This window comes from Acipenser ruthenus, chromosome 52 (assembly GCF_902713425.1).
Source record: "Acipenser ruthenus chromosome 52, fAciRut3.2 maternal haplotype, whole genome shotgun sequence".
Classification (NCBI taxonomy): domain Eukaryota; kingdom Metazoa; phylum Chordata; class Actinopteri; order Acipenseriformes; family Acipenseridae; genus Acipenser; species Acipenser ruthenus.
In genome coordinates this window covers 7378791-7399181 of record NC_081240.1, presented here as the reverse complement: position 1 = coordinate 7399181, position 20391 = coordinate 7378791, and the positions used below count along the sequence as shown (strand labels likewise).

The following is a 20391-nucleotide window of genomic DNA, read 5'->3' as shown; positions in this document are numbered from 1 at the left end:
AATAAGAATGAATGTTGAGAATCTCCATGTATCATTCTATCACCATCTATATGAATCGGAGAATAAGATGTTTTCTTTAAGGGCTTCCAAGATTGATGAAGAGAGACAACAGAGTAAGCCACTTCCTGATCAGGGAGAACTGCAAGGGAGGACAGTATTCCTAGTGAATTTTACAAACAAATAAAATACAACAAATTATTGCTCCAATCCTGTGACCCCCCCACCCCCACAATGTAATTATTTCAGTCAGTCACCCCCAAGGAAAATCAAGACCACCTTCGATGCCACAGTTATTGTCGAAAAAAAATCTGTCCCAAACATTAGCAGCCATGTTGCAAAACATCTTTACTAAACCAATAACACCTGATCAGCTGGGCTTCAAAGGACTTGAATATAGTATGTGAAAGATTTAGAATATAGTATGTGAAAGATTTAGATTTCCCAGGTGCTGCTGTTTTTGAATGCAGAAAAGCCATTTAGCACAAAACATGCTTTTGCAATGGCAGTGCCACCATGAATGTGTGTTGTGTAAACGGAGAACATCGGTCCCACACAGTCATTCTGCATCGGTAGTCAATTGATAATATGTGAGGTGCCGCTGCTCCTGTGGGATGGATTGTAAATTCTTTACCATGTGTTTAAAGATTATGTATTCAGGTATTCCAATACATTTAGTGAGCAAGGGACCCGAGTACAGAAATGAGTTACATTCAATTAAATGAAGAGACAGACACATTTATTTTCTTAACAATTTTTATTTGTTTTTCAGAATTTACTAACACAGAATTCATTTTGTATTTAGCTTTTTTATGCAAGGCAATATAAGGTGTACTGAAAGGAAATTCATACTGATTTATAGAGCTAAATACAATGTTAAGCATTGGTTATTAATCATTGGCTGTTTCAAATAAAAAGAAAACAAAATCAAGCACATATTGGTAAAGAAAATAATTATGCAGAGGACATTCAATAAACACGTCAGATATGTTAAACAGATTACATCAAATTACACCCATCTCTGGAGCTCTGCACAGTCTTATGCGGTGGCCTTTACTTCCTCACTTTTCCTCCATTTCTACATTTTGACTGGTGGATGCAGCTGCCTTATTGTACATCTCCATGGTGTAAAACCTCCCACAATTACATTCCACCATCGCCTCTATTTCCTTGACCAGTTCAATAGCTTGAGCTGTATTGCTCTTGTCTTTATTGTTAAAGACATGATACCTGCCCCCACATTCATCAATAAGCTGCTGGAGATCCCCTTTGACTCCCTCAATGTATTTCTCAATTGTCATGCCATCTTCCAGACTGTCTTCATGGGTGAAAAGAACCATCATGTATCTGGCAGCACGCTCACCCAAAATAATCTTCACTGCTTCCCTCTCTCTCTGTGTGTATTGGCCCACCTGTAGAACCAACAGCAAAGCGTGGGGTCCCGGGGCAGACAGAGAGATACATTTCTCAATCTCCTGTTTAATCTGATCAGCAGTGAGCTCTGTGTCAAACAGACCGGGAGTGTCAATCACAGCTATGTGTCTCCCAGAAACTTCTGCCGTGCCCTTCTTACACTTATTAGTTATGGAAGTGGCGCTGAGTTTTGAATCAAACTCCCTTCTTCCCAGGATGGTGTTTCCTGCTGCACTCTTCCCAACTCCAGTCTTCCCAAGCAGCACAATCCTCAACTCTGCAATGAACAAGAACAAACATATTGTGACAGAAACACTGCCAGGAATAACCCTGCTTTCATAAAACGAATGCATTCCTCACAGGACTCAGTTAGAAGAACTGAAAGTATAGATACTCTCATCACTGACTTCACCTATAGGAGAGCACTGTTGTCAAATAACCACACTGCCTGGGTATTCAAAAGTAATAGACTTTTAAAAACAGTAGGAATTATTTCTGTAAAGAAAAAATATATTAAACAATAAATAAAATAAAACTGCTAACTACATGTTTTTTTACATAGTGGTTTGCAAATTCGATTTTTGAAATGACTCTTTTCCAAACACATTAATCCCATTCAGTGATTGGCTGTCTATGCATTCTAACCATGTAGAAATGTTCCAACAACGCACTGGTCTGAACTTTCTTTTTGCCTCATCACAGTCTTAAAACTTAAACATTGTCTGTATATTGCCGACTAATAAATCAACTGGTCAATATATGCCTGTGACAGAGATCGAATGATTCTTGGTGTTAGATCTCCCTGTGAGGGCATTTAATTAAATGGCACGACAATTTATTCCATAGGTTAGGTGGAAGTCGGTCATTTAGGAAGGGGGCGGAGCTACGGCACCCAAGCTCAATGACCAGGACGGGAGACGACGTGGTATCTGAGGATTGGAGGAGCGGATGCGTTCGTTAACCTAGGGGTCATGAGCGAGGGTATAAATAGGGGGCGTGGTGTAAGTGATCTGTTCCTTGGTAAATGATTAGTGTTTTAGCCTACAAAGAGTCTGTGTTGCCGTTGTAAAACCGTGTTTTTTTTCTTGTGTTTGTTAATAGACTACCAGTAGTATGCTCCGGAGCTGTACCGAAAGCCAGCATTAACCCGGACATCACTTTCACTCCAGGATTCCACAGAGAACTGTATTACACCACTAGCACGTAATATCACTTCACTGTCTTGCGTTTTGTGTTTAGTGTTGGTGTGTGTAAAAACCTGGACTTTTGGTTGCGGGTCAAACCCTGGGATTAAAAATACGAGCGATACACGCCTCTGTATCACTCCAACATAATTATTTACTGATGTTTACCTTCGGGCTCTGGACATTGTCATTTATTAATACAACACCCTTGCACCTGAAAGCAATTGTCTGTGTGATTAATCTGCTCTGCACTGCACTCAGCTGTATCCACTCACCACTTTGCCACAGTAATGAATTGGCATCAACCCACTGAACTGAATGCAAGTGCTGAATCGCAAACTACATGGCAGTCGAGAGGTACTGTCACAAATCACTGTCAAAGTCTTTTTTCTTATCAATTCATGTACTTTTCATTCTCTTTGCTTTTTGTCACTATCTGATTGTTAACTTTTTTTCACAACTCACTTAATTATTGAAACTTTTTCCCCCCAAGTGTGTTTCTTAATTGATGATTTCTATTTAGCACTAATTGGTTGATCTCGTCTTTAGTAAGGATCCCCGTGTAAAATTCACTGACGTTGTCTGCTTTGTTAACTACACACCGGGACTGAATGAAAAATGAGGAATAGGTTTGGTTATAAAAAGGTAGTTTAAGAAAATAGGAAGGATGGGGAACGTAATGCAGTAAGAAACAAAGAAAGTAAAGTAAAGGAACGGGGTAAAAACTGATAGGGGAAACTTTTTAATGTGAATGACGTGTTTAAAGATGAAGAAAATCTGAATCAGAAAACCTGCTCAGTAATAGGATAAGTGAGCGCTCGGATTTGAAAGGCTGGTCTCTTACCAGATTGGATAACTTCCCTTCTTTTCTTCTACATTTTTGCATCTTTTGCCGTTTAAATGTTTTTGGACTGTTTTTAATATTTTTATAAATTCTTGTGGACTGAGATCAAGGCAGACACGCTGGGGAAGCTGATAGATCACAGAGAACCAGCGCTGCTTTCCTGTTTAGAGACCATTCCTGAAGCAGCCTACAGTGCAATGTGGGCTGCTTGCAGTTATGGTTATTCCTTTTCTTTTGAGGACAGCAACGCATAAGATCTGAATTGTTTTTTTTTTTATTTATTTATTTCCACAAATCCTGAAGGACTTGGTGCACACAAGCAGTGATTGGAATATGTTTTTGTGGTTTTTTTTTGTTTTTTTTTTGGACAATTTATTTTATGAAGTTACTTTTATCTGATTTTTCTTTATTTGTGTGTTCTTTCGACACACAATTTTTATCCCAGTTTTAAATTACTTACCTGTGTTGTCTCTCATGTTCGATGCCAGAGGTGTGGATCTAGATAAAGAATCTGAAAAGAGAAACAGTAGAAGTTAATGGTAAATGTTAAGCACTGTAAGATACTCTGTACAGTACCTGTCAGAAGTATCTTTCCCTCCATACTTTAACGGGGCCTGGTGCCCGTAGTTTCTCCACCAGGTGGCATAGTCTTCTAAGTGGTGACACGTGTCTTATCCTGATGTCAGTATAATTAAACATTACAGATATAAAGGCCTGCCTTTGGATGAAAGAACACAGGAACCTTTTTCCCAGTAACTAGGAGGGAGGGAGATAGATGGAACCTATTTAGCAACGTTTGCAAACCCCTAAGGCAATCACAAAAAATAATCTGCATAGAGTTAGCGCATCAGAATCAGGCGCACGTGTGGGCAAACAGACTGTCATGAGACCCGACTTCTAAATCACGTTTTCGTGCGCTATTGCAGCGGTTCGCTAATGCTGTCATTTTTGCACAAGCAACAGTGGCTGTGCACATATTTGCTAAATAGGGCCCAGAGATTACACAGCTTAGCAGAATTATGAGGCTTTGCATGGACTCCCTCCTGAACTTTCATCTCTTCACAATTTTTCTGCTTCCTGATTTTGTTTCCCACTGTCTCTTCATCTGTGCTGCAGCCAATTCTTTTCAGCTCGGAGAATCCGCAATGAATGAATTATTGCAATTACAGAAGATTTAATGAACTGTGATGGGCTCTTCGGGCCCGATGACTGTGATGGGCACTCAGGGTCTGTGAAAGATAAATTTGGCAATGAGGCCTCGTCCATGGGTGCTTGATGGCTACCTGTGTGAGGCCGGCTGGAAAAGCATGAACAGTTCCATGCATCCCAGTGCCGCAGAGAGGAAGTGGCTATGGGCCACCTCCACCCAATAAGACGAGGCTGCAAAACCATGAATGGAAAATAATAAATGATTAACACATGCCACAGTAGTGTCTGCCTCCTACCCCCCAAATATTAAAACAATTATGAAAATGAAAGCCGAGACATGGCCCGTCCCCCAGAGCATGACTGCGCTGGGGGGGAAAGAACCCAGCCTCTCCAGCCCAACCACTCACCCCACAGAACTATACCAAAAGATTATGCAGCCTCTACATATATTAAAAAGCTAAGAGAACACCCCTCGGGAAGCAAGCAAAAGCAAAGTCCTTCCAGCGTTCACAGGCACCGATACGCAGACCCGCGTGCCTGCTAACAAGAGCTAAATGTAGTGCTCGTCTGTCCTGTAAAAGCAGGCAAAAACCCCGTTAAATAACCTTCTGAATTGCTTATTTGCAGGGAAGGAAAATAAATTGCAGCAACTTCTGAGTCCCAAGATTTCATCCTACACCCCATTTACGGAACGCTGTGCAACCCGAGTGGGCGGGGCCATTCACCAGGATCCAGCATAAGAGATATGACTGACAGCCCTGTACTGCAAGTAGCTCCTATCTTTAGCCTTGGATAGGGACAGACACAAAGGCTTTTATTTAAACAGCCCTCCTTAGCTTGGAGATTCGTTGTGCCTCCATATGTCAAGAGCCATCTGCACAGTTTGCATTGCACTTTGTTTGGGCTGGACTCAAACTGAAACCACACGGTAGTCGAGAGGTGCGTACGTGTCTTATGCTGATGTCAGTATTATTTATATTAATAGGGGTGCATATTGCTAAAATAAATAAAACCAGTATTTTGGAAAAAGTAAATGCAAAAAGTAAAACAATCTTTGTTTTTACCTTCCTATCTTGCCTGCGCCTAATTCTGGTCCCCTTAATTTTATTTCAAACAGAGCTGATAAATTACATTAATTGTTCATCCCAGTCCTACTTTTAACTTGCATTTCATTTTTGCAGTCGCCTAATTTTAATGTTGTGCTTTTGTTATTTCCCTCACTGGTTTAACAGAGATGTCCTGACAGTTTTTTTTTTGTGGCTGTCAGTATTATTAACATGCCTTTGGATGAAAGAGAGCACAGGAACCCTTTCCCACTAACTAGGAGGGTGGTGTGGGTAGAGAGTACACAGCTTACCAGACTTGCTTGGCTTATCATTGGCTTGCTCTTCAACGTCCATTTCTTCACAAATGAGCTCTTTGCTCTTCCTCATTTTTTTCACCTGTCTGATCATCTCACTGGTGTAGTGGCTTCCCCTGTTACCTTCCACCATCCTGTCTATTTTTTCCAGTAGCTCAGAAACCTGGGTGCAATCACTCTCTTCCTTGTTGTTGAAGGCGTGATAATGGCCCCCACACTTCTCAACAAGCTCCCGGAGCTCCTTGCTGGCTCCCTGAATGAACTCCTTAATTTTCTTCTCTCCTAGTTTGTCCCAGTTGGTGAAAAGGACCATCGTGTATCTCTCAGCTTCCTCTCCGTATCTCCTCAGGATTGTCTCCACTGTTCTCTTGTCTTCACCTGTGAATCGGCCCATCTCAATCACCAGGAGAATAGCGTGGGGTCCCGGGGCAGACAGAGCAATGCATTTTTCTTCAGTGACTTCATCCAGAGAGAGGTCTGTGCCAAAGGCTGGAGTGTCGACCACAACAACACGTCTCCCGGAAACCTCTCCTTCTCCCTTCTCACATACATTTGTAACTGAGGTGTCACTGGCTTGTGATGTAAACACCTTTTTGCCCAGGATGGTGTTTCCTGAGGCACTTTTCCCAACTCCAATCTTCCCAACCAGGACCATCCTCAAATCAGGGGAACTGCCTGGGGCTCTCTTTTCATGTGCTTCTAAATAAATAAAGAGGTTTCAGATTACATATATAACTTGTGTGATTGGCATATTTAGATGCCCAAATAATGGGTGTACAACAATTCATTCCAGTGACAATTTGTCCTGGTAACAATTAGAAAAAATCCTTGCAAGTGCTCTTGCAAAACTTGCATCTCTTCTGAATATCTGGCCCAATGTTTTTTTTTTGTCCCTTAGCAGGAGTTGATAGAAATAGAATATATGTTAACCACACACTATTGAACCAAAACTGAATGTAAAACAGGACTCTAGTACGGTAACCATGGTGATGCCCATGTTTATGGGAGCTCCATGGATCCCGAAGTTAAAGGGGATAGGTAGTGAAGTAAAATTTGGAGAATGGCAGGCATAGCTATAAACAATGTTGAGATTGCAAATGTTAGAAGAAGGACAGAAGGTAGATTTGATCATTTGTGCTTTAGAAGGGGATGCAAGGAGGGAGGTATTACTTTTAGCACTGACAGAAACTAAACAGAATTATACACATTTAAAATGTTCAGCAATTTCTGTGGATATTTTTTTATTTGTATTTTTTTTTTAAATCTCGATCTGGTTAGACTCCAGTACTGAATGCAGCCAGTCAGCAGTTTGTAACACCAGGGTTGAGCGTGGCAGCGATGGACCTGAACAATGAAGGGACTGGAAGAAAAAAAAAAAAAAAAGAAACACTAGGTTCAGACTATAAAGTTGTCCATCAAGAAGTATTCAGTACAGTAATTGCAGACAACAGTGTGTATTAAAATGCAGTAAACAGTTGTGTTTGTGTTTACTATGAGTGTCTCCCAGCAAGCCAGCCTGACTGCCACTCCAAATTAACGGGGAATATAAACACATTGAATTGTGTAATGAATTGGCATCAACCCAGTGAATTGAATGCAAGGGCTGAACTGTAAACCACATGGCAGTCGAGAGGTACGTACGTGTGTCACCAGTCTTTTTTCTTATCACTACATGTAATCTGTTTTCTCTTTGCTTTTTCTTACCATCTGATTGTAAACTTTTTTTCACAACTCACTTAATTATTGAAACTTTTTCCACATGTTTTTCTTTATTGATGATTTCTATTTAGCACCAGTTGGTTGATTACATCTTTAGTAAGGATCCCTGTGTAAAATTCACTAATGTTGATGGCTTGTTAACTACACACTGGGACCGAATGAAAGATGAATTGGTTATACAAAGGTAGTTTAAGAAAATAGGAAGGATGGGGAACGTAATGCAGTAAGAAACAAAGAAAGTAAAGTAAAGGAACGGGGTAAAAACTGAGAGGGGAAACTTTTTAATGTGGATGACGTGTTTAAAGCTGAGGAAAATCTGAATCAGAAAACCTGCTCAGTAATAGGAAGAGTGAGCGCTCAGATTTGAAAGACTCGTCTCTCGCCGGTCCCTTCTTTTTTTCTACATTTTTACAACTTCCACCATTTTAATGCTTTTGGACTGTTTACTATTTTATAAATTCTTGTGGACTGAGATATTTGCAGTAGATTTGCTGTTTGTTTTTTTTCTTTGTCTCATTTTGAAAGCGCTCGTGACCAGGCAGACACTATGGGGAAGCTGATAGACAGATCACAGAGAACCAACGCTGCTCTTCTGTTTAGAGACCATTCCTGAAGCAGCCTACAGTGCAATGTGGGCTGCTTGCAGTATTTTTGGTTATTCCTTTTCTTTTGAGGACAGCAACGCATAAGATCTGAATTTATTATTATTATTATTATTATTATTATTATTATTATTATTATTATTATTATTATTATTATTATTAATATTATTATTTATTTCCTTTGTGCACACAAGCAATGATTGGAATATGTTTTTGTGTTTTTTTTTATTTTGGTCAATTTATTTTATGAAGTTACTTTTATCTGATTTTTTTCTTTATTTGTGTTCTTTCGACATACAATTTTCATCCCAGTTTTAATCTGATTCCCTCTATTTAAATTAAAAAATCAATTATTTAAATTACTTACCTGTGTTGACTCTCATGTTTGATGCTTGAGGTGTGGATCTAGATAAAGAATCTGAAAAGAGAAACAGTAGAAGTTAATGGTAAATGTTAAGCACTGTAAGATACTCTGTACAGTACCTGTCAGAAGTATCTTTCCCTCCATACTTTAACGGGACCTGGAGCCCATAGTTTCTCCACCAGGTGGCGTAGTCTGTCTCTAAGTGGTGACATTGCTTTTTTTGGCGTAGTCGGCAGGATCTAGGTGTTAAATCCACACCAGGGCAGGGTCAACAGGTGGTAGCACGTCCAGAAGCGGTAACCATGGTGATGGCCATGTTTATGGGAGCTCGATGGATCCCGAAGTTAAAGGGGATAGGTAGTGAAGTAACATTTGGAGACTGGCAGGCACAGCTACAGACAATCCGTGCATTTACATGAGCATAAGAATTCTTAATTCCGATATGAAAAGTTATGTAAACACAGTTTTCGGAAAATGTATCTGAACATACCGAAAGTCAGTTTTCGGAAAACAGCATCTAGATTAAATGCTGAAAACTAACAAGATGTATGTCATGTAAACACACTTTTCGGAAAACTTATTCCGATAGCGTACTGCACATGTGCAAACTTTGACCTTCATTCCTGCACGTGGTTTTAGAAAACAGAGAAAATAATAATAATCTGTAGTCAGTCTGCATGCATCCATTTGTCTAGTTAGGGATAAAGTAATACATTTGTTAAAGTTGTATGTATTTGTTAATAGCCCGTACTGAAACAGCAAATGTTTTCCAGCTTTAAAATGACGTAATAATTTAAAAGTCTGCAAAAGAAACTGGTAATATAGAACATGATGTGCTGTTGGAAAGGCTGATTGCACATTGTGGGGAATCTGAATAGAGGTATAGGATAGTAATCTTTGAATTTAAGACCTGACACTTTGATAAAGCACTATATTGGATTGGTCTCTGTTCTATCGCAGAAATGTATGGTCTTCAAATCGTACTTAGGCTACTACAGTACTTTGCATGCGAAAATATACTGTGTTTTCCAAAAACTTCAGTCCATGTATACAGTTGAATGCTAATTAGATTTTCTATCGTTAATCATGTAAACACAGAAAAGTGACGTTTTAAGAAAATCAGTTTTCTGATTCAGTTTTGTCATGTAAACGTACTGAATGTTGCTAGATGAGGGACAGAAGGTAGATTTTATCATTCGTGCTTTAGAAGGGGATGAAAGGAGGGCGGTATTGGCACCTACAGCTGGGGCCACGAGTGCTCAAGAATGGGAGGTCTTACAGAAGTTATATGGAGATAGGGTTGTTGTAGCTAAGTTGAGAGCTCAATTCTTTAGGTGCAGATAAAATAGTGATGAGGCTATGGAGGCTTTCACTCTCCGGCTCCGAGGACTGTTTGCTAGGTTGCAGTGGCGGGATCCAGAGGGACCACTCCGGAACAATGCAATGGAGTAGAACACCCAATACTGTAGCTCAGCAAAAAGATGCTACCTCGGGAATGCAACTACTCCGTCGTCGAAAAGGAGTGTCTGGCCATTAAATGGGCTACTCACTCTTTATGATACTACCTGCTGGGACACTCATTTTATCTCGTCACTGACCACGCCCCACTCAAGTGTTTAAGTACAATGAAGGACAGCAATGCCCGGATAACTCGGTGGTATCTGGCGTTGCAGCCCTTCATGTACCACATGGTACACCGTGCGGGGGAAAGACCATCAAAATGCAAATTATTTTTCTCAGGAGGGAGGAGTAATGGGAAAGATAGATTCAGCCGAGTGTTCCTTCGGCTCCACTCTGAGCAGTGGGATATGTGACAGAAATACAATGAGTTTTGGTTGTAAATCACCCTCCCGACCTGTGAGGGCGCTAAGCAGCGAGAGGAAGTCTATGGACGGGCTGGCCTGACAGTTCTTTCTCCGGGTCGGTAAATCGGTCAGTCTGGAAGAAGACAAGACTCTGTTGCAGGAACGTATTGACCCGGAAGGGAAACGATGTAGCAGCTGCAGACAGTGTAGACAGCTGCACTCGTTTACCAAGGGCTCATGCATGATAGCATGAAGGGGACAAAGAATTGTAAATCTTTTCCTTTGCTTGGTTCAAAGAGATAAGAAACTGGAAGGAGCGGAAAAAATCCCTAATAATCTGTGAAAAAGAGTTGAGTGAGTGTGAGTGTTTTGTTTGTTTTGTCGCTGTTAGTAATTGTCTTTTGTTTTTGTAAATCACTAGACGGCTAACACGTCTCCGGAGCTGTCACCTTGGGCCAGCACTACCCGGAACAACAACACCACAGTCACTGTTTGATCGTTATCGCCTACCACGAGCACTACTGCACGCACCCAGGTCTAGTGACTGTGTATGTATTATTGTGGGGCGGATAACGTGTATTATTATTTGGTCTGCAAACCACTTCTTATCGTTTCCTTCTGTGCTCTACACATTGGTGTGTATTGCCGGAGGAATATTGTTTGGTCGCCAGACCGGGAGTTCACAAATAAAAAGAACCCCTTTTCCAAAACGGATTACAGTTTCCTTTGTGTGATTATTTCTGCACTGCATCACCTCTGCATCTGTTTCTAATCAGCAGCCACTTTGCCACAATCCCTTGTAAAAAAAGATGCTTCTTTTGAATCGCAGAGTTATCTAGTTTACATTACATAAATATAAACAATGGTAAACTTTGATTAGCGTTAACCCAGTTCACATCAGTCTAGAGACAAACGCATTTGAATAACGTTTAAAATGGAAAATTAAGGAACGCACCTTTAACCCCTGTCACAATTAACACAATTCACCTGCTCCCTCATCTCTCCTGCATGCTCCCTGCTGCATCCTCCCTCCTCCATTTTCCCTGCTATCTTCTCCATGCTCTCTCCTCCTTGCTCCCTCCTCCCTGCTCCCTCCATTCTCCCTCTTCCATGCTCCCTCCTTTATGCTCCATCCTCCCTATTCCCTCCTCCCTCCTGTGTGCTCCCTCCTCCCTCTCCTCTGCTCCCTCCTCCCTGCTCCCTCTCCTCTGATCCCTCCTCCATGCTCCCTCCTTCCAGCTCTATGCTCCCTCCTCTATGATCCCTCCTCTATGCTCCCTGCTATTTTATAGACACGTACAGACGTGCTCAAATTTGTTGCTACCCCTCCACAAAAAACGAAGAATGCACAATTTTCTCTGAAATAACTTGAAACTGACAAAAGTAATTGGCATCCACCATTGTTGATTCCATATTTAATAGAAATCAGACTTTGCTTTTGATTTTTTATTCAACATAATATTGTAAATAATAAAACAAATGAAAATGGCATGGACAAAAATGATGGGACCGCTAACCTAATATTTTGTTGCACAACCTTTAGAGGCAATCACTGCAATCAAACGTTTTCTGTAGCTCTTAATGAGACTTCTGCACCTGTTAACAGGTAGTTTGGCCCACTCTTCCTGAGCAAACTGCTCCAGCTGTCTCAGGTTTGATGGGTGCCTTCTCCAGACTGCAAGTTTCAGCTCTTTCCATAGATGTTCGATAGGATTCAGATCAGGACTCATAGAAGGCCACTTCAGAATAGTCCAATGTTTTGTTCTTATCCATTCTTGGGTGCTTTTAGCTGTGTATTTTGGGTCATTATCCTGTTGGAGGACCCATGACCTGTGACTGAGACAGAGCTTTCTGACACTGGGCAGTACGTTTCGCTCCAGAATGCCTTGATAGTCTTGAGATTTCATTGTGCCCTGCACAGATTCAAGGCACCCTGTGCCAGGCGCAGCAAAGCAGCCCCAAAACATAACCGAGCCTCCTCCATGTTTCACTGTAGGTATGGTGTTCTTTTCTTTGAAAGCTTCATTTTTTCGTCTGTGAACATAGAGCTGATGTGACTTGCCAAAAAGCTCCAGTTTTGACTCATCTGTCCAAAGGACATTCTCCCAGAAGGATTGTGGCTTTCCAGTCTGGCTTTTTTATGTTTTTCTGTCAAAAGTGGAGTCCTCCTGGGTCTTCTTCCATGGAGCCCACTTTCGCTCAAAAAGTGACGGATGGTGCGATCAGAAAATGACGTACCTTCACCTTGGAGTTCAGCTTGTATCTCTTTGGCAGTTATCCTTGATTCTTTTTCTACCATTCGCACTATCCTTCTGTTCAATCTGGGGTCGATTTTCCTCTTGCGGCCATGCCCAGGGAGGTTGGCTACAGTTCCATGGACCTTAAACTTCTTAATAATATTTGCAACTGTTGTCACAGGAACATCAAGCTGCTTGGAGATGGTCTTGTAGCCGTTACTTTTACCATGCTTGTCTATTATTTTATTTCTGATCTCCTCAGACAACTCTCTCCTTTGCTTTCTCTGGTCCATGTTCAGTGTGGTGCACACAATGATACCAAACAGCACAGTGACTACTTTTCTCCATTTAAATAGGCTGAATGACTGATTACAAGATTGGAGACATGTGTGATACTAATTAAAGAAACGAATTAGTTTGAAATATCACTATAATCCAATTATTTATTATCTTTTCTAAGGGGTACCAACAAATGTGTCCAGGCCATTTTAGAATATCTTTGTAGAATAAGCAATAATTCATCTCTTTTCACAGCTTCTTTGCTTTATTCTATGACATACCAAAGGCATGCAAGTATACATGATAAAATAGCTTTTAATTTCATCACTTTTCAGGAGGAATGAAGCATTATTTCAATGAGCTGTAAGGGTACCAACAAATTTGAGCACGTCTGTATATTTAGACTGTGATGTTTAAGATTGATAATCAATAGATTTGATCTATAATTCTTACTTGAGATTTATTTCTGACTTTAGATAAGTTCTCTCTTTTTATTTTTCTGTCTTCAATAAACTGCTGCTATTAAATTCTCTTGCTGTTTGATTGTTTTGTTCATTATAATTCATCGATCTTATCAAACTTCTTCAATTGGAACTACTCAAATGCAACTCTGCATACAATTACATTTCACTTAATGTTCCTACAGGGTATGTGTTGCCATTTTCCCCACTCAGACCCCTTGCTTACTAAATATCTTCAAGAGAATATCGTCCACTCTTCAAATATCTGTCTAATATTTTAATGAGCAATCCATCCCACAAGAGCAGTGATACTGCAATATACATTTACTACCAGCACAGGATGACTGGGAGGGATAGCTGTTCATTTTACCCCACAACTTGTTTCACATGCATTGTACATGTATTAAAAGATGGGATGATTATCTATTCAGGGATACCAAGATATTTAGGGAGAGAAAGGTCTGAATGGAAAAACAGGCAACAAATGCCCCACCCCAGTCATTCTGCATGTATTCATCTGAGCCAATACTTGTTGGAGAGGAGTGTAGATTAATGGCTTCACAATTACTAATAAATAATAATAATTGCTGCCCTCAAGCTCCACCCCTCCCTGTTCTGTAGTGTTAGCTCTTCTCTCAATGGAGTGACACATCTTTCAATCAAATGTTTCAGTGAAAACAGACTTACATTTTAAAAATGCAGCACTGTTCCTTGGTTCTGGAGCCTGCAGACTGTAAACTGCAACTTTATTCACTGGGCAGAAAAAAGAGAGAAACATAGAATTTGTTTTCTAATGTGTGAATCCCTCTGTCTCTGTTTGAATGCTATTGTCTTGTTTTTTCATGTAATGTCTTTAGAAACTCTCTTCCTTCCTGCTCTCTACACTCGGGATGTCACTGTAAATGAGGTAGGGTGTTTCAACCTGAGGAAATCATTTGAAATAAAACATCTGTAATATTCATATAGCCAACAATCTGCAAGAGGGCTTTATTAATGTCTTGCAAGTCCTGTCCCTCCTCAAGCCATGATCTATTTGAGAAATCTCTACCAAATGAATCTATTTCACACCAACCTGTTTTGGTTATTTTGACTAATTCCCCCTTGCAGAAGTCCTCAATATGGTCTTTAAGTTCAGATACAGCTTTCCTCACAGCCCCAAAAGAGATGCCTGTATTGACAGTAACACTGGGTAAGCCTCCAGCTTCAGGAGGGGCACAGAGAGACTGGAAATTCTACAACAGGAAAGTGGAGAAAAGGAGTTTTCAGTGAAACAGAATGGAGTCCAAAACATTCCTGGGGAAAAGCAAGAATTCATTCAATTGGAGAGGTCTGTCTGAAACCGTCCCAGTTATGGACTTGAGATTTTCTAACAAGCAGTGATGTTACCTGTAGAAAATGGATGTGATCCTCTGTCTCTGAAAGCTGTTTCAGCTCAGTGTTTCTCCTCTTTAGCTCAGCAATCTCCTGCTCCAGTTTCTTCATGCGTCCTTCAGCCTGATTCACTGCAGCCTTCTCGTTAGCTCCAATCAGCTCAATAACCTCAGTGTGGATCTTCTCAATGGATCGGATCACCTCATTAAAGATCTTCTCACTTTCCTTTATTTCTATGCATGCAGATCTCTGAGTGAAAGTACACAGTAGAGGAGACACAGTTAGAATTTATATGAAAAACACATCAGACATAGACAGCAAACTTCTGCAGATGTTTTCCAGTCCATCTGTTTATAATAATAATAATTAATAATAATAATAATAATAATAATAATAATAATAATAATAATAATAATAATAATAATAACCCCCTCTTGTCAATACCCACTTTCAGTGACTCCACAGCCTGTTTCAGCCCCTCAATTTCTTTCAGTCTCTCCTGGATTCTCTGTTGTATTTCTGTCTGTGTCTCTCCCAGCTGCTTCTGTGTAGAAACACAGTGACAAAGTGACATTTCTGATGGGGCATTGAGTGATATCCTGTCACACTCAACACAGGCCTGTTTAAGTATGCTATTGAAACTGACAGAATCATTTTAGTTCAAATATATTTTATGTTTTCTTGTCCCCTTACCTCTTTACAATGTGTGCAATAATTCTGAGTCAAATATATTTTGACTTCAGTTCTAGTTGCAAGCCAAAGACATCTGTAGCACAGGCTAGATCAGACAACATGTGTGTATAGTAGTAAGATACAACACCATCTAATGCACAGCTGCCAGCAATACAAAAGGACGCTTGATCCACAGTAGCTGTCCACTAGATGGCACTTTTTCATACTAGTAACAGTGAATGATGGCTGATCTAGCATGTGTTACATGTTTGTTTTGTTAAGCACCTAGGAAACTGAAGCAGCTTTCTCTTTAATGTATATTTAGGGCTTCTGATTTCTGTTTTAATCGATAAACACAGATAAAACACCCCTGATACAAAACAATGAAATCAGTGTATACCCAATAAACACCGGAAAAACACTAGACATGGTTACTCAATTCACGTTGACTTCACCCCTTTCCATGTGAAAAAATAAAATAAAATAACCTAAAACCAAAAAAGAATAACAAAAAAACAACATTTCTCATAGCAGTCAGGCAATGAACCTCCTTCCTGACTTGTATCTATCATTGATTAATTCTGAATACTTTAAACTGAGTGGCAGCACATTCCTGCATTTCTATTGGAGGATTGCACACGCTTGTGCGATTTAAAACGAGATTACAATTAGAAACGGAGGGTTGTTCTTGCTCGTGGGATTTAAAGCTATATTACAGTTCAATAGGGAGGATTCACACACTCTTGGAATTTAAAACAGAATTGCAAATTGTGAACAAATGTAAAAAATGCCTAAACACACAAAATCCCCAGAAGAATGAGCCCGTGACCAGAAGGACTTCACTGTGGAAGAGAGCAAAGGAAAGAGGGGAATAGTAGGGTGAGCGAATGAAAATCCCAAATAGGTTTTTAAATTCTGTTTTTAACTAACTTAAACATATCTGTTTTAATCATGTAAAAATGTGTTTTAACACACCAAATTCAGCTACTGTTCAAATTCAAATTCTGCCTGGCAGCCATCTTGAATTTGAGTTATGCCCTCTACTGACTTTGAGCTTTCATAATTAAAAAGATGAACACTTTACCAATAAAAACAATTATTCTCAGCTAGATGATGGTTATAAATTGAAAGATCAAATGTTTTAAGTGTACAAGCAAGCCTCCCAAAAACACACCTCTCACTGTGGGCAGACTGGCAAGAACTGCCTGGCAAGGGCAAGGGCACAATCTTGTATATTGTATATCATATTAATTTTGTATATTGTATATCATATTAATCTTGTATACTGTATATCATATTAATATTGTATATTGAATATCATAATAATCTTGGTCTTTTGTTTTTAAATTAGCTGCTTGACTTTGCTAGGAATGTCATTTTTAAACAGTTTTACCAATAAAACTATAATATCTTAAACAATGAAACTGATCTATGATTTTATTAAGTCACAAGATACATATAGAAAACACTAGGAATATAAATCATGCTAATTTTACACTACAAATTCCAATGCACCACAAAACAGCTGAACAAATCCTTCTTACCCTGTGAGGCAGGGCTGAGGTCCTGCACATGTAAACAGTGTGTTTTGGTTTGATTGTAAATAATGTTTTTGATGATCAAGTTTGTGCTAGAATGGCAGGGCATATTCAAATCCAGATGTGGAATGTGGCCAGGTGTTAATTGATTAATTGATTATCTCTTATCCCTGGCCACATGCCTTTAAAAAGGATCTGAAAAGCCTGTTTCCTGGTTCTACAAGCAGGGATACAGACTGTCTGGGAAGGAGAGTGTTGCTGTAGGATCCTCACGACTGCGTGTGTTAACCAGGGTGAGAAAAACACAAGAGGAAAAATGTATCTCGGATCACTGTGTGAGTTAACCAGGATTGCTAGCACTGGAAGGAATAGGGAACAAGTTTAGGGGATTTTAATCCCATCCAAGTCTAGAGAGGAGGTGTCAGGGAGACTGTTCCTGGAGCGGGACCTCCTTTCTTGTTTAGTTAACTTTTATTTTCTAGTTGTTTTCGCGCAGTGTTTTGTTTTGAATGTTTTTGTGTTTTTTGTATCAAAGAAAACCTCCTGTGTATCTCCTGTCAATCAGCGATAGCCACACCTGTAACAACACCCCTGTTACACCCTGAAATACATTGTAGTACATCATAGTTTAGTTAGAGCAATTAAAAAACTAGGGCTCTTTAAATAGCTCTTAATATACAATCAAAATCTGATCTGATGTGAAACTGTATAACCTAGTAAACAGACATGTTAAATATCCCTGGGAATTCTTATCTTCTAGGATAGCTACAAGGAAATGGTTCAAACCCTTACCTGTTTCACAATCCTTTCTGCATCACCTGAGACTGTATCATGGCTCTTGTGATCCTCGTCTGTACACAACAAGCAAATACACGTCTGATCGGTTCTGCAGAAGACCTCCAAAACCTTCTGGTGTTCAGGACAGAGCTTCTGCTCCAGATTTCCAATGGCATTGATCAGCTTGTGCCTCGTTAATGGAGTAACCTCACTGTGTGGCTTGACGTGTGTTTCACAGTAAGAGGCCAGGCACGTCAAACAGGATTTAACAGCTTTGAACTTTCTCCCAGTGCAGACATCACACGACACATCTCCAGGTCCAGCATAACTTTGAGCAGGAGGAGGATTGAGTCCTGTCTTCTTTAATTTCTCCACAACTTCAGCAAGCATGGTGTTTCTGCACAGATCAGGCCTTGGGGTAAAGGTCTTTCTGCACTGGGGGCAGCTGTAGACACCTGTATGATCAGTCTGATCCCAGCAGTTCTTAATACACCCCATACAGTAACTGTGTCCACATGGAATAGTGACTGGATCCTTCAATAGCTCCTTACACACTGGACAGTTCAAGTGCTCCTCTGACCACAAGTTTGAAGCCATTCTTGCTGCAGTGAGACAGAGAGACTGACAAGTTCACAACAGAAACTTCACTGCGCTGATTTCTTGGAATTGTGTAAAGCTCTAAGAGGCGGGGTTTGGGACTGAGGCCAGGTTTAGACAAGCAGGGGGAGCAGAAACTGTTGAGTATCCACCCGAATAGCCAATATTCAATATCAACCTAACTTCACTGGGGTATACATTGCCTGAGAAATAAACGGAGCAATTACTGAACAGTCTGTGTCTGAACTACTAATACGATCTGTCATTAAATACCACTCTAAAATGCCTCCAAAATACATCGTCAAAAACAAAAGGCCAGCACTTGCATGGGTTGATTTTGAATTAGATTCACAGTTGGTGCTGAGACGTTCCAGCGGCATCTACTGTGTATTAGAGCTCGCTAGAACTGGAAGCTGATTGGCTGACTGTACCGAATCGTTTTCTAATAATAATACTGTATTTATACAGAAATACAAATGTATATTAAAATACAATAAATGTACTTTTGTAAAATGTGTTACTGTACATATGAAATTCATGGTTATGATAACGAACAATATGAATAAGTAAATTAATAAGCAAAATTCCACATCGTGACCCACCAGTACAGTAAAGAAAAAAAAAAATCATTGGTTCCGAATCCACAATCCCGATCACTGATTTTAATTTCCATTCTGTAAAAAGAAGTAAACTTGTCATTTAGACTACTATTTTCTGATGTCTGGGTTTTGTGTTTCTGAACAGACATTGTAGTAGCATTTTATAAAATAAGCAAATACATTTGAAATAAACGATTCAATAGTTACTCACTTGAACCACTCGACTGCGCTTTACGCGTCCTTCTTTGTTCTGAAAGTGGAGTTCTGATGCGAGTCTCCCTCTTGGAAGGTGTGGCTGTTCTGTTATTCTGCAGAGCTACTGTAGAGTTATATATATATATATATATATATATATATATATATATATATATATATATATATACTGTAGCCTGGGAGTGGCCAAGGTTTCGTCATAAATACTGACACTGGAACTGTGCTGAAAGGTTGACCAATTACAGTAAAGCAATACACTGGAGTAAGAACATTTATCAAAGACCAACTGTGACAGATGACTGCATGACTTTACAGAGCCTTTATCATTACAATCATTTAAACACAATTATTAACCCAGATGAGAACACATTTACAGTTCGGTTAATTATTAAATATGAGATTCGCGCTTGCATTGCCTGCATTACAGATATGCTGTCTTTTACGAGTACAGTTAATACGTGCAATGGTGCACTCCAGCATCTCCGTTACCATAGCTACAGGAATGCCATCACCTGCACTTTAACAGCGCATGTTTATTAATTTATTAATTAATTAATTTATTTATTTATTTTCTGTCAGAAGCTTCAATAATTTCAGCTATGTAAATAAAGCCTGATTTATTTAATATTTTATTTTATTATGAACATTGTAGCCTAATTAGTAGTAACACGTTGTTGCTAAATGTTTGTTTTATATATAGATACCTAAAACTGACAACCATACTCTTTGTAACTATAAATGCAAATGATAGGATTCATTGTTTTACTGTAAACTGTGCGTGTGTTTGGTAATGTGTCACTCACCCGTGTCTCTGTATGTGTATCTCTTTATTGTGCTTGTGTGTCTATGCGCATGTACTGTACATGCCTTTCTATTGGATGGCTATTTTATACAATGACTCGGATACCTTCTTCCATATTTCAACTCCAGTACAGTATGACTATGACTCTCTCTCTCTCTCTCTCTCTCTCTCTCTCTCTGTGTCTGTCCCTGTCTGTCTGTCTGTCTGTCTGTCTGTCTCTCTGTCTGTCTGTCTGTCTGTCTGTCTGTGCCACCTAGCCCTCTTGATTGGAACCCAGACCTCCAGCGGTGAAAGGCAGGAATAACTGAGACAAAGGAAGCTAATTCTTGTTACCAAAATGTCTTATATTTTTCTGTTCTAACAGGATCTTTAATAGGAGCAACAGTAGGGCAAGGGCGCTCCACAGAT

General features: G+C 39.8%; 2 protein-coding genes across 4 annotated transcripts in view; one reads left to right on the top strand and one right to left on the bottom strand.

The window, feature by feature from the left end:
• The window catches only part of LOC117968552 (GTPase IMAP family member 8-like), a 424412-nt gene that overhangs the window by 125531 nt on the left and 278490 nt on the right, over positions 1-20391 (top strand). The gene's annotated exons all lie outside the window — the stretch shown is intronic.
• On the bottom strand, positions 688-19313 carry LOC131723018 (uncharacterized). 3 transcript variants are annotated; one of them, XM_059016285.1, is made up of 10 exons: positions 19180-19313; positions 17788-18572; positions 15234-15329; positions 14801-15034; positions 14487-14646; positions 14102-14167; positions 8636-8686; positions 5945-6646; positions 3899-3949; positions 688-1687 (listed from the first exon to the last, which is right to left on the bottom strand). In XM_059016285.1, the coding sequence occupies exons 2-10, from the start codon at positions 18367-18369 to the stop codon at positions 1059-1061; spliced, it is 2571 nt and encodes an 856-aa protein (XP_058872268.1). In that variant the 5' UTR covers positions 18370-18572; positions 19180-19313; the 3' UTR covers positions 688-1058. The 3 variants fall into 3 exon arrangements, with proteins under 3 accessions (XP_058872268.1, XP_058872267.1, XP_058872269.1); XM_059016284.1 differs by having other exon boundaries at positions 17788-18374; XM_059016286.1 differs by lacking the exon at positions 14102-14167 and having other exon boundaries at positions 17788-18374; positions 19180-19312.

What these genes read in the sequence shown, in the direction of transcription:
- LOC131723018 (XM_059016285.1), bottom strand. Translation starts at nt 18,369, where the DNA reads ATGGCTTCAAACTTGTGGTCAGAGGAGCACTTGAACTGTCCAGTGTGT. An exon ending in AGGCTGTGGAGTCACTGAAA is followed by an intron (nt 15,035 to 15,233) that starts GTGGGTATTGAC and finishes ACTTTCACTCAG; the next exon opens with AGATCTGCATGCATAGAAAT. An exon ending in GAACATGAGAGACAACACAG is followed by an intron (nt 1,688 to 3,898) that starts GTAAGTAATTTA and finishes TGTTCATTGCAG; the next exon opens with AGTTGAGGATTGTGCTGCTT.